The 14828-nt window shown below is 34.6% G+C and overlaps 1 protein-coding gene across 1 annotated transcript in view; it reads right to left on the bottom strand.

The window, feature by feature from the left end:
• Nucleotides 1-14828, bottom strand: part of Cubn (cubilin) — a 280157-nt gene that overhangs the window by 224127 nt on the left and 41202 nt on the right. Inside the window, exons 18-21 of the mRNA XM_048809051.1 lie at nt 5345-5486; nt 4942-5120; nt 2736-2901; nt 2210-2426 (exon numbers count right to left, since the gene is read on the bottom strand). Of these exons, the coding sequence (XP_048665008.1) occupies nt 2210-2426; nt 2736-2901; nt 4942-5120; nt 5345-5486 (704 nt within the window). The remainder of the gene's footprint in view (nt 1-2209; nt 2427-2735; nt 2902-4941; nt 5121-5344; nt 5487-14828) is intronic.

The raw sequence follows: 14828 nt of genomic DNA, 5'->3' as shown, positions 1-14828 counted from the left end.
GTATGAATCATAATGAGAGGAAAATTAAACTGAAAAAGGGCTAAAAGCTTAATTGTAGGTATGAACTACTAGAAGAACACATGGAGGAGTTCTCTATAACACTGGTCTTGGCAGGATTTTTATGGAAGAGATCTCAAAAGAACAGGCAACAAAAAATAAATAAACCATTGGGGTTATATCAACTATAAATCTTCCATATGGCAAAAATAAACAACAGGGTGAAGAGAAAACCTGTGGAATGTGAAATAATATCTGCAAATTATACATCTCACAAGCAGCTTATCTCCAAAACACATAAAGAATGTGAACAACTCAATAGCAAAACCACACGTGACTTGATCAAAAAGGGGCAAAAAAACCCATGAATAGACATTACTAAAAAAAGAAAAAAGAAAGACACAGAAATATCCAACACATGTATTTAAAAAATGCTCACTGTCACTCTTCATTAAAGAAATGCAAATAAAAACCACAATAAGATATCATACCACATCTGTTAAATGATTACTATTTAAAAAAAGATAACAAGGGTTGGTGAAAATGCAGAGAAAAGAGAATCCTCATTTACTCTTGAATAAATAAAGATATTGTGTCCATCTACAACTAAAAATATATATTTTAAAGGCAGTTGCACAGAAGATGAGAGGAGAACCTCATTGTTATACAGAATACATATATGATGTTGTAATGAGAAAAAGAAAAAAAAAGTGTGTCACATTAGATTGGATAGAGAGAAAGGATGGGAGAGGAGGGGAGGAGTAGGGAGGATAGGAAGGGCAGCAGAATAGAATAGACAATATGATTGATGTATGTATATTCCATGTATGTATTATATATCAAAATACATTCTACTGTCATGTATGACTAAAAATAAATAAATAAATAAAAATTAAAAAAAATAATTAGTACAGCCATTATGGAAAACAATATATAGAGGTTCCTCAAAAATTAAAATTAGAATTATCATATGACCCAGCAATCCTCCTACTAAGTATATAGCTCAAGGAAGCAAAATCAGTATATTGAAGAAATATCCACCCTCTCATGTTCATTGCGGCATTATACAAGGTCCAAGACATGGGATCAATCCAAGGGTCCATCAATAGATGATTAGAAAATGTGATATAGATATATAGATATGGAAATGTAAATATAGATACCGCCCCCCCTCCCCCGCCACACACACACACACACACACACACACACACACACACACCATGGGAGACAATTCAGTCATAAAAAATAATGGAATTCAGTTACTTGGAACAACAGGGATGATCTTGCAGAGAACATTGTATGAAATGGAAGAAACTAGGCACAGAAAGAAAAATACCACATGAGATCACTCATATGTGAAATCTATAAAAAGTTGATCTTATAGACACAGACAGTATAATAATGGTGCTTATTGGAGGCTCAGGTGATTGCGGGGAAGGGTTGGGAGATGAGGTTGAAAAGATCCACGATTACAGTTGGATAGGAGAACTAAATTTCAAAGGATCTGTTGTACAGCCAGGTGACTGCAGTCAATCATACTTGGTATCTTTTGCAAATGTAAAAAGAGTGGATGTTTTGTGCTATCACCGTTAAAATGATAAATATGTGAGGTAGTATGTTAGTTAATCAGCTAGAATTAACTATTCTGTAATCTGTATATACTTCAAAATATCATGGTATACAAAATTAAAAAAAAAACATGTTGTCACTTTAAAAAAGAAATAAGAGAAAATAGATGGGAAATGGTGGTATGTGCATTACTGATTTTGTGCCTTTCTGAACAAAAATCTATAAAAAAAATAAGAATGGTGAAATGTGATAGACATCATTATTCAAAGTACATGTATGAAGACACAAATTGGTGTCAACATACTTTATATACAACCAGAGATATGAAAAATTGTGCTGTATATGTGTAATAAGAATTGTAATGCATTCCACTATCATTTATTTTTTTTAAATCCATAAAAAATAAATAAATACAATAAGTACCTTAGTCAAACAAACAAACAAAAATTAAAAATAAACAAGCAAGCTGCCAAGTTTAGCATGAAAAAAAAACCACCTTGGGCTGGGGTTGCAGCTCAGTTAGTAGAGTTATTTGCCTACCATGTGTGATGCACTGTGTTTGATCATCAGCACCACACAAAAGTAAATAAAATAAAGTATTGTGTCTGTCTACAATTAAAAAAAAGTATTAAAAACACCTTACTTCCCAAGAAATGTCTCAGAACCAGTGTCGTAAACTTCCAGGTAATCTTTTGAGCAATTGTAATGAAACTCCAGATAAAACTTGTCAAACACCAAACGAATCCGTTTTCCAGATTGAACCCGTACATGCCAGGTACAATTGATACCACTGGGGTAGATATTAGGATGGCCAGGACTTTTAATGATTCCTGTGGACTGTGTAAGAACTTGTCCGCATGCTGTTGAAATAAAAATAAAAATTATCACAACAGGTAACCAACAAGCTCATGGATTTAAAAAAAAAATAAATGGATCATAACCTCTTAAAATCTCAAAAGAATAATGCTGTTTCTTATATGCCACTTAAGATAACTTTTTTCTTTTGTTAATAGATACCAAATAACTATTGTTATGTGTTGATTGAAAATATATTTTTGCCTTCAGTGCACTTTAAAATATTTTTTATAGTGTAGATATTTTTGTGCAATTTGTTTCTATTGTTTAATTATTTGAATGTAAGCAAAAGAGAAGAAGAGACAATCTCTTACCCAAATCCTCAGTACTGAACTTAGCCATGAAACCATGATTTTCAGTGGAAGAACTTTTCACAAATGTGACATAAAGAATATTGTACACGGATGTTATTAATGAAGTTATGTTGGTGCCACAATACTTTTCATTTTCAGGAGAACCCAAAATGGAACTGCTACCAACCTAAAGTAAAACAGATAAACCCCAGTTTATTTTGTTAGATATCTATTTTGGAAAACAACTTCAAGAACAATTATTTCAAAAACCCTTTTATTAACATACTAAAATCAATTTGAAAACATCATCAATTTTAGAACATTTTATTTACCCCAGGAGAAATTCCACGTCCATTAGCAGTCACTCTCTATTCTCCTGCCATTAGAGCCCCAGGCAGCCACTAACCTACTCTCTGTCCCTATAAATTGTCTATTCTGTATGTTCCAAACAAATGAAATCATAAGATATATGGTCTTTTGTGACTAGACTCTTTTATGTAGTGTAATGTTTTCAAAGCTTATCCATATTGTAGTAGGCGTCATTACTTCATTTCTTTTTGATGGCATATAATATTACATTGTATGTATATGTGTGTATATATATATGTATATGTATATATATAGTATTTTACTTATCCATTCATCAGTTGATAGACTTTTTTACTTTTAAAATTATCAGTAATTATTTTATTTGGCACTTGCATATGATATAATGAATGTAGGCATATTCACATACACATTTTTGTTAATATGTTTTGTTAACATTGAATATAAAACTAAGAGTGAAATTGCTGGATTAAATGGAAACCTATGTTTAACTTTTTGAGAAACCATCAACTGTTTTCCAAAGTGGGTACATCCTTTTACATTCCCACCAGCAAAGCGTAAGCATTCCAATTTCTCCAAATCTTTTCCAACACTTGTTATTATCTGACTTCTTGATTACAGCCATTCTAAGGGATATGAAGTGAGAATGCACTGTGGTTTTGATTATTTGCATTTCCCCCCCGAGGACTAATGATGCTGAACATCTTTTCATATACTTGTTCATTTGTATATTTTCTTTGAATAAATGTCTATTCATGTTATTTGCTCACTTAAAAAAACAGATTGTTTTTAATTTTGATGAAGTCCAATTTCTTTATTATTTCTTTTGTTATTTGTAACTTTCATGTCATAGCTAAGAAGTTTTCACCTAATCCAAGGTCACAAATATTACCATGTTTTCTTCCAAGAGTTTCATGGTTTTAGAATCTATGTTTAGGTCTATAATTCATTTTAACCTATATCCCAATCCCTTTCTAGTTTTTTTGTTTTTGAGACAAGGTCTTCCTAAGTTGCTCAGGCTGGCCTCAGACTTGCAATCCTCCTGCCTCAGCCTCCTGCAACACTAGGTTTACTGCTGTGAACCACCGCACCCAACTTCTAATAAGTCTACTTCCTGAGGACTGTGTAAGAACTTGTCCACCTGCTGTTAAAATAAAAATAACAATAATTATCACAATGGGGAATCAACAAACTCCATGGATTTCAAATATGTGGATTGCAAGCACTTAAAAACTCAAAAGAAAAACACTGATTTTTATACGCCACTTAAGATAATTTTTTTTCTCTAAGTTTTTTAAGTGTGTGAATTCTTTGTGATATTCCACATATAAACTCAAGATGCATTTTATTTTCTTTTCCTTGCTTCATTATTCAAGAAAGAAAGAATTTCCAGTATAATATTGGACAGAAGTGGTGAGAACACACAGTCTTAATTTTTTACTGATAAAGGGGCAAAATATTTAGTGTTTCATCATTAAATATGTGGAGTTTTAAAGATGCCATTTATAAAATTAAGGAAGTCCCCTTTTCCCCTAGTTTGTTAAATGTTGTTATCATGAAACTGTGTAGAATTTTGTCAAATACTTTTTCTGTAATCTATTGAGATTATCATGTATTTTTGACCTTTATTTTATTGATAACATGTATTATATTCATTGAGTCAGGGATGTTATTAACAACCCATACTTCTGGGATTAATCTCATTTAATCATGGCATATAAACCTACTTATAATCTAGATTCAGTTAGCTAGTCTTTTGTTAAGGATTTTTCTGTGTTTATGAGATATTGATCTCTACAAATGACTTCCATTACATATAACTGATTTGAGGATAACATAACATAGTATTTTTAATAATATATAATGAAATACAAAGATCCAAAGGTTTGTTTCTTCTTACCTCAACATAATCTGTATCACAGTGGGCAGAACTTCCAATTTCAAAGCTAGTGAATTGGAGAAGAACAACTTGGCTTTGGGGCTGGCGTATGGTCCACCTACATGTCCTTTCTCCAGGATATACATTGGGATAATAAGGGGAGCGAATGACTCCTTCTCCAGTTAATTCACCCCCACAAGCTGTAAATATAAAAATGATAGTAGTGTTCATCAGACATAAATAATTATTGGCCCCAATTTTATTGTATATCCTAATTATGCCTAAGGCGATAACAGAATGTAACATTTTTATGAGAATATTTTCCTCACTACTTGAGGACATAAAATGACTAAATTATTTCAAGAAACTAAAATGTTACAATCAGGTAAATGATACACTTAAAATTAAGTAGAAATTTCCTTACCAACTTGATAAACAGCTCTGAAACCCGTCTTTTGGGTAAAATCATCTATTATAAGCCTGATCCAGACATTGTTAGTAACGGATGTAATGGGAGAGATTTCATTGCTACAGACTTTTCCAAGTAAGATATCATGATCTCGAACCTAAACAAAAAGATGAGATAGAACTGTAATCCTAATCAATAAAATTACTTATTTAGAGATAAGATAATGACTGATTCAAAATGGACAATAATCTAGTTTATATTTATATTTATATTATATTTGAAAACAGTGGGTCATTTTTTAGCATGATTCTACATATTCATAAAAACCTTAAGTCAACAAAAATCCATAAGAATTTTGCAGATGTCCTAATAATTTCCGCAGTGTCAAAGAGGAAATAAATCTACAAGTTTGGACTAGCTCACAAACAACAAAAACAAAATTACTGCCTATCAGAATGTAAACATTTTGACCAGATCTGTAATGAATGAAAGAAAGAAAGAAAGAAAGAAAGAAAGAAAGGAAGGAAGGAAGGAAAAGGAGAGAGAAAAAAGAGGGGAAACCCTATGGAATGAACTTAAAATTAACCACAAAAAAAGCATTAAATTGAGGAAGAATAAAGTAAATGTAAAAGCAAAACCTAATAAATAGTATTCAAAACATACAGAATTCATAAGTACATTGAAGAATTGGTTTTGAGGGATGTTGGGCAATAAGGATACAAAAGACAAATCTTGGGCAACTCTAATAAAGAAAATGAAAGCACAAATACACAAAATTTAAAAAGGACAAGGATTCTTCAAACATACAGATTCTAAGAAATATTTTAAATATAATTTTATGTCAATATATTTGAGTGTTTGAAATGAGTTATTTCCAGAAAGAATACGTAATTACTAAAATTATATCAAGAAGAAGAAAAGTAAATCTGAATAAACCTAAGCCATGGATAAAATTGAAAACATTTTCAAATAATTAGTCCACCCATCCAAAAAGGAAAAACTCCCAGAAGATGTTATGCACTATTTATTAGGTTCTTTTAAGTTTTTAAGGAACGAATTAATGCCTGTGTATAATTTGTTCTAAGGTGTCCTCAAACGTGAACCAAGTTCCAAGTATTTTTCCTCTGAATTATTATCATATAACATCAGAGAGAATAAAAAATTATGAACTAATATCACCAATTCATACTGATATAAACATCTTAGACATGATTGTAGAAAATGAATCCGTAGACATTGTTAACATTATACACCAAATCAAGTATGAGAATAAAAGTAATTTATTATTATTGATTTATTATCATTATAAAAGTAATTTACATATTTATTATTACATATAATTTCTTCAATACATCCAATGGCATAAACCATACGAAAAAGCTCTTCTTTGTCTTACTGAAGATCTGTTAGTTATTCTTGACATTTTTTAAAAATGAAGCCAGAAAGTTTGTGAGCATCCTGATTGATTAAAGACAAAATTCTTAGAAAGCTAGACAAGAAAAAAATTTTCTTCATTCAGTGAAAGCTACCTGTTTTAAGTCAATAATCAACTTCTTGTAGTGCAGTGAAAACACACACTGTCTATGAACCTGAGTTCAAATCCTACCTATCACAAGCTTCCTCTTTTAATAACCTTGAGCTAGTTACTACATCTAAGCCTAACTCAAACAGTTGTTGAAGCAAATAAATAAAACAGTAGTGTGAATTCCTTGGTGACATACCTAGTACCAGTTGTCTAAAGAAAAGCTGTTACAGGCTGAGATTGTGGCTCAGTGATAGAGCACTTGCCTAGCACATGTGAGGCACTTGGTTCAGTTATCAGCACCTCATAAAAAATAAACAAAATAAAGGTATTGAGTCCATGTACAACTAAAAAAATATTTTAAAAAGAAGAAGAGCTGTTGTTATTCTTGACAGTTCTTTTGGGGGAAGGTGGTACTGGGGATTGAACTCAGGGGCACTCCACCACTGAGCCACATGCCCAACCAGCCCTATTTTGTATTTTATTTAGAGACAGGGTCTCAGTGAGTTGCTTAGCACCTCACTTTTGCTGAGGCTGGCTTTGAACTCATGATCCTCCTGCCGCAGCCTCCATTTTCAAAGGTAAAACACTGGAGGCTTCTCATCATAATCAGAAATTATTTAATGGATATACATACTATTCCTGTTCTATAAAATTATTCTGGAGGACCTAGCCACCCAAATGTTAATTTATTAATTCACATTATTAAGATATCAATGAGTACCAGACCTGTGCTGGCAAGAGCACTGTGAAATACAGTCACTGCAGGCAAGGAACTTAGAACAGGCAAGAACTTGTTCTTTTAAAGCATTTTGATAAGTGTGACATCTGGGAAAGTGCAGGCTGCTGCATTATTACTAGACCAATGATTCTCAGTAAGTACCCAAACTAGGCATTTGGGAAATTTGCAAGGGTTTTTTTTTTTTTTTTGGTAAGGGCATTATTAAAAAGTTTCATTATTATCACAATGATGGCGAGGTACTGTTGGCATTTAGTGGCGAAGGATCAAAGATACCAGCCAGACAGAAATGTGAAAGAGAGTCATTCACAAGAATGGTCCTAAAAATCCTAAGGATCCTCCTAAGTCCTGTGTGACATTGGTATAGGTGAAAGTTTTGTAATTAAGTATAAAAATGTAGCTTAGTTTCACACATTAAAAACAAATATCCTCACCCAATTTTAATACATGCTGAATTTTTCAGAAGAATGAGCATAAACGAAAAGAATTTTTTCTCCCAGGAAACCTGCCAAGGGTTGGTCACCATTTCAGAAAAATTAGTTACCAACCCGCACAGCCTTGTCAGCCTACATTTGTTCTGCAGTGTTCACGGCAATTTAGGATACGAACAGCTGACTGCTTCATTTGGTCTTCAAGTACAACTTGCCCAAGCTTTTCACATACTGAACTAAACGTGATTCTTATTTTGTTATGTTATTTCTCCTCAATTTTGTGCTTACAAATGTATATTTTTTAATATAATGTGTGTAATGAGCTTATATCATCAATGAATTTCACTGTAGAATAATAGCAAAGGGTGACAACAAGATCGTAAAACCTAGACCCAGTGGCGTAACCAAAGACTCTGAACTCATCTAGCGGATTAATGGAACAGATCTTAGCAGAAATAAACTGCAAGCGGAGACCTGAAGGCCAAGTAGAAATTAGCTAAGTGAGTAGCGAAGGGCAGATTTTTAAAGCATATTCAAGCTGGTGGGGATATCATGACATCATTACTCTCAATCCTAACTGATAGAAGTATAAAGTTTGGGAAGATTTACTTGACAATATGTATCATGAGTGGCCTAACACTTTATCCCAAAACTATTCAAGATGCAGACACAGATGCACCCAGACCCAGATCAAAGTATGCTCTCTAATGACAATGACTAAAACTATTCTAAAGTTCTAATAATAGGTGGGTGACTAAATAAATTATGGCTCAGCCATATGATAGAGACAGAGATAAAAAAAAAAATCACATGCCTCTCCACTGACTCACGCTCATACCAGTTCTTTTCTGAAAGCTCTTACAACATCTGCAACACAAATTTCACATATTGAAATAAAGGATGCTAAATTTCTCTCTAACCAAACAGAAAATCTCGGGGGGAAGGGAAGGCTTCTGTGTCCCCTTCAACATCTAGAATAAACTTTGCAAATAGGGATTTGACCAATTCTTGTTGATTCATTCATTTTAAGGTGCAGGATGATGTTCCAATTTTTTTTTAAAGATATGTAGACATGCTACAGTTCCTGAAAACCAGAAAGCATTAAACAGAGAAAGATGATCATCCTGCTCTCTAATCCTCCCGGGTTCTATTTGCTTTTTCTAAGATTATAGTCTCTTTTTTCTATTTCACCCATTAGAAGATGACAAGAAGGAAGAAAAACAGCCCAATAGCATCAGTGCAAGCTTAAGTGAATCATTCCCCTTAGACCTGATTAATGAAACTCAAGGACTTTAGCAAGGAGAAAGGCAGCTGCAGTCCAAATGTTTTAAGAGTAACTTATAGGGCTCAAGGGCCTTAAACCTAGAAGGTACAATTGATTTTCACCATCTCTCTCTCTCTCTCTCTCTCTCTCTCTCTCTCTCTCTCTCTCTCTCTCAATTCTTATTAATTCTAAAAACCCGTATTTTCCCTGGATCCCAGACATGGCAATGCATTAACCATCACTCTTTCAAAAAAGACATTGAAATAAAATTTATCAAACATTCTAAAGTGACCCCAAATATTTTTGCAACACTACTTGCATTCAATATTCTAAGATTTATGAACTTGTACTCCCCCCCAAAAAAAGTCTTTTTCCTTTGTGCTTGTGAAGTAGGACTGCATTATTTTTTCATCATGAGTCACTTCCCTCACATAAGAGGATTGAATATATGTGCTCTTTGCCATGTGACTTGCCATGTCTCTCTATGGAGAATTAATACTTACCCTTCCCATTGACTGAGCTGACCCCTAGGAATTGCTATGCCTAACAGAATGTATGTAGAAGCGGTATACTAATTTCCAAGTAGAGGCTTTGGCTGTTGTTGCATGATCTGAATGTCTTCTACTTTTCCCTCTCATAAAACCAAAAGCCTGGGTCCCATGATGCAGGAAATAGCAGCAGAGATTTTGAGCAGAACTGATTCAAAACCAATATGTTATCATGAGCAAAACATAAACCTTATTTGTAAGCCACAGAAATTTTTTGTTTGTTAATGTTTATGATTTCCCTAGTATTTGTTATTGTTTCTTGTTTCGGGATAACTTAGAGAAAGAAGAATGTCTGAAGCTCATTTGTAGTAACAAAGAGTTTTTCTTAAGAAATCAGATGAAGTCATGCCACAATTACTTGAAGAGGGATCACAGTAAGTCCATTCTTTTTAATGAATCACATTTGCAAAGAAGTGACAGGAACCAATGCAAAATTCTAGGGTTCTGTGCATTAGGCCCAGATCTCTCACTGATTTCTTCTTTCATCAAGTAACACTAAATAATACAGGTCCTGAGCCCCATTCCAATACATAACCTGTGACCAAGAACCTATGGGGTATTCAAGATGGGTAAAATGGTGGTTTTGATGGCATTTTACATTCACAGGGTGAACTGATTCCTGAAGAGAAAGTATATATATATTTTTTTAAAATGAGCTCTTACAAAGAAACTATTTCTGTGCAGAGAGCTAACGTTAACCGGGCTGAAAAAAACACAATTTATACAACATTTTAAGTGTGAGAGCTAGAGCCAAGTAAGCAGTAAGCTTTAACATCTGGAATGGATCAGGTCTCAAAGCCATATCTTAATGCATGTGTTTATTTGTTTGTAAGCATATGAATCCAGATTTGTTTTTATATTACAAGTTCTAAAATCCATTTAAGTATTAAATTTTAATTCAAAGCAAACCAAGTATGCTGGCACTAGGTTTGGTCCATCCAAAAGCCAAAAAGCAGAACCCTACCATATGGTAGCATTTAACACATGGCTGCCTGGTTATGGAGCTTCAGGCTGACACACCCCATAGCTAAGTAAAGGCTTGATTTCAGAAACTAGTCTTGGGCTGATCTGGGCAAGCAGGAGAGAGATGTGTTCTCACTCTAATGAAAGAATAAGAAGTAAAGAATAAAAGATGACATGCAAAAGGTAAAAATTATTTTCTTTGATGATTATCCTTTGTTATTTATTAGTATGTTTCATGGTTCAAATTTTAAAGCATTTTATGTCTCATGAAGCATGTCCATCCTAATATCTTTATCAATAAACAGCCTTTATCTGATATTTTAAAGCTGATTTTCTAAAATCAAGAATATTTAATCGAGTTTTACCTACAAGGGTCTTCCCTCATGATTGCAGACTCCAACCTGTCTTCTCCTCTTCCCCTTCTCCTGTCATTACCATCAGGTTGACTTCCAGTGCCCACTCACTGTATGATCGGCATGATGCTAAGGACATTCTAGAATGTTCTTAGCAGCCTTAGCAGAACCAGGCCATGGGAGGAGTTAGTTGCTCTTGGGGGACAGGGGACAGGGCCAGGTCATGGGAGGAGTTTTGGTGATGGGATCATTTAGGGCTGGGCTGGAGGACAGGTAGGTAACCACATTTACTATTTACGGAATAAATAAATGAATTAATGAACTTTAAACAACCCTTTTCAGGAGGGAAAAATTACTATCCCTATTACAGATGAGGAAAGTGGGACTTAAAGATGTTTACTATCTTGCCTTTAGTAACACAGTGTCAAAGTCTTTTATGATTCTTCCTTACAATACTTTTTCCATTTATATCAGAGCAGTATTGGCCATGTTCTCTATTTGGCTGGTCATGGGTAGCACTCCTGATTCTTGTTCTCCCCATATCCTCTTATTCTTCCTCACTGCTCCATATCACACCTGTCCCAATGGGTGTATGGTTTCTACAGAAGAGTGCAGCTCTCTCACATACAGCAAACTGTTCTGTACAAACTCTCCAGCTCTAAAATTAGATGGCGCTTCCGTCTCAGTCTCTCCTGGATTTCACTATTACCACGTATAGAATTATTTCACTTGAGTTATGGCATATGCCATAGTTTGGACCTTAAATGTCCCTCAAAGGCTATGTGTTAAAGGTTTGGTCCCCATCCTTTTGGAAGGCAGTGGAAACTTCAGGAGATGGACCTAGTGAAAGGAAGTTAGGTCATTGGAAGCACACACCTGAAGGCGATATTGGGACCCCAGCCCCTTCCTCTCTCTCTGCCTCCTGGCCAACAGGAGATGAGAATTGTTCCAGCACACACCCCTGCCATGATATACTGCCTCACACGGACCTAAAAGCAATGGACCAACCAACTATGGACTGAAAATTGTGAGCCAAAATTAACCTTTCCCCCTTTAAGTTGATTTTTCTCAGGTATTTTGTCACAGCAGTGTAAGCTGACTAACACAGCATATTTTATTACTTCATCAAAAAGCATCAGGATGTTCAAGTAGTTGTGGAAAAACTGCGCTGAAAACAGAGCTCAAAAACTAATGAAATGTTTCTAGACTCCAAAAGCAAAGCATGTAAACTATTAAACTACTCTCCATTTCCCCTTCTTCCTGCCTTCTTTAGAAAGATTTTTCTCTGAACAGAAGTTCATTTCAAAATGTACTGAGTAGAAAGAGCAATACTATTCTGACTATTCTTTCTGTGGCTACATTCCAGCTTCGGTTATCAGAGGCCCTATTCTTTCTCTGCCATTTACGTCCATAACCACCCTTAAGAATTATTTTGTGAATCACAGCCACAAGACTCTGACCAGGAGGTCTACTTGAGGCAAACAAGAATGTGCATACAGACCAAGAGTCTTGGCTCTCTCTCTACCAACCCTATGGCTGCAGCTGAAGAGCTTCAGTGCCTCACAAAGAGCAAAAGGAGTTTCTCTGTGACTCTAAATTCACTGAAGGACAGGAGGGAGAGGTGGGAGTGTTGGATAGGTGAACTGGGAATCATGGGGGAGAGGACCAAGGAAAGCAAGATGAAGGTGGTAGAAGAAGGAGGAGGAAGACAGAAGAAGGAGGAAAGCAAACCCTCAGCATTTCAGCCTGCTGTATTTCCCCCTTTCTTAAAATATTTTATTCTTTCTTTTTAAATCCTAATTTCAAGATGTCACCTGGGAGTTGAGCTTCATCGTGTCTCATGGGTTTTGATAGAAAGCATTTCCTATTTGTTATTTTCTGTCTAGTCTTTCATGTTTTATTTCCTTTTATAGCCCAGTAATTATTTAGAAGAGGTTTCATTGATTTCCCAGTTCTTAGGCATTTTTAGATTATTTCATCAATAATTTCTGGTCACATTATATTGTGAAGAAGTATACAATTTCCACTTCATTAACTTTCTGGGATTGTCGTAGAAGTCTCAAACAGGATGAATTTGAGATTCATGCCACTTGTAGAAAAGGTATATATTCCCTAGATTCCCAGAAACCAAATTCAATATAGCTTATTCCATCCTATCTTATTAATTAATATATTTTCAACTTTTCTATGTCATTTATTTTTGTTGTTTTCCACATCTAAGAAGGAACACCTTGACAAAATCCTTGCTGTTCTGCAGAAGGCACTTCTCTCTCCCTCCCTTATTAGCCTCCCTTGTAGAATTCCCTCCCTGAGTGGAGCAGAGGGTAGATGGTTGGGGATGGGCCAGGGAAATCTTATGGCGTGAATTATCTACGGATTTTCCTCCATCTCCTACCTCAAGCTTCATCCTTAATATCCTACAGACTTCTGAGTTATTATTCAGTCTACAACTTGGATTCTCTGGATATAAAAATTAAACTTTCATCACTACCTTATGTGTCCAATAGCTTAAAACACTTATGAAATATTAAGGAGAGGGGCTGCTTTTTATTCTGCAACAATGCATCAGTCACATGCATTGAACTGTTCTGTACTATTTAAAATACTCTCACACAAAAAGAGATGAACTAAAAGTTGATCTTTTCTTGTCCTCATTCTTTTGTAGCCGTATCACATCTTCTATGGGCAAATATGTGTTTTTAAAGGTAGAAACTTCAGCTGAGAGAGAGATAAATCAAGGAAATGATACATAAATATGTGCTCCTTATCTTAAAAAAAGAAAAAGAAAGATGTGCTACATCACGTCTAGGCAATACCAAATCTATTATCTTTTGTAGCTAAATTTTATTTTCAAATCATGCTTATGGAGCTCTCTTGCTAAGCAAAAAGTCTTTCAAAACCACAGTTTTCATGAAATACATACACTAGAAAATGCTAACTTAATATTCATCTAAAGATATGATGCACGGCAACAAAGCATCTCCAATCACGTAACAAGAGGATCTGGGGTTCTCGGGAGTGCATTTATTCACACTCAAAAGAAAACTCCTTATTATCAGTCCCCCATATCTCTCCAAAATTACCTCTTTGTTCCTCATTCTTTGTAAATTTTGGGGTGGTCTGCTTTCTGTCTTAAGTGGAATTATTAATGACAACATCATCTCCCTTCTAAACCAACTTCCTTTTCTTTTATTCGCTTGCTTAAATTTTTCACTTTCAAAGCATAGCTTTCAAAAATGAAGCAACTACCTTGGGGAGAAATACTTCAAATCTCACAACAATATCATTTAAATTTGATTCCTGCATCACTTACTTCCACGACCACTGTCTAAAGAATATCAAGAGTAGTAAAAGTACTGAAAAACAGATGTTTAGTTCACAGTTTTTTCTAATGAATAGAGATGACTTAATGACAAGGTCTTTGATTTCATTCAACATTTATTTATCTAGAATACTAAAAAGGAACATGTATGTCCTATTTTTACAAAACTTTGACTTTTTTCGTTTTTTCTTTTGGTACTAGGGATTGAACTCAGGGGCACTTGACTACTGAGCCACATCCCCAGCCTTATTTTGTATTTTATTTATTTAGAGATAGCGTCTCACTGAGTTGCTTAGCACCTCACTTTTGCTGAGGCTGGCCTTGAACTTACAATCCTTCTGCCTCAGCCTCCAAGCT

The sequence above is a fragment of the Marmota marmota genome, unplaced genomic scaffold (assembly GCF_001458135.2).
Source record: "Marmota marmota marmota unplaced genomic scaffold, marMar, whole genome shotgun sequence".
Classification (NCBI taxonomy): Eukaryota; Metazoa; Chordata; class Mammalia; order Rodentia; family Sciuridae; genus Marmota; species Marmota marmota.
The sequence above is the reverse complement of the archived record's forward strand: the minus strand, read 5'-3'. Positions and strand labels throughout refer to the sequence as shown.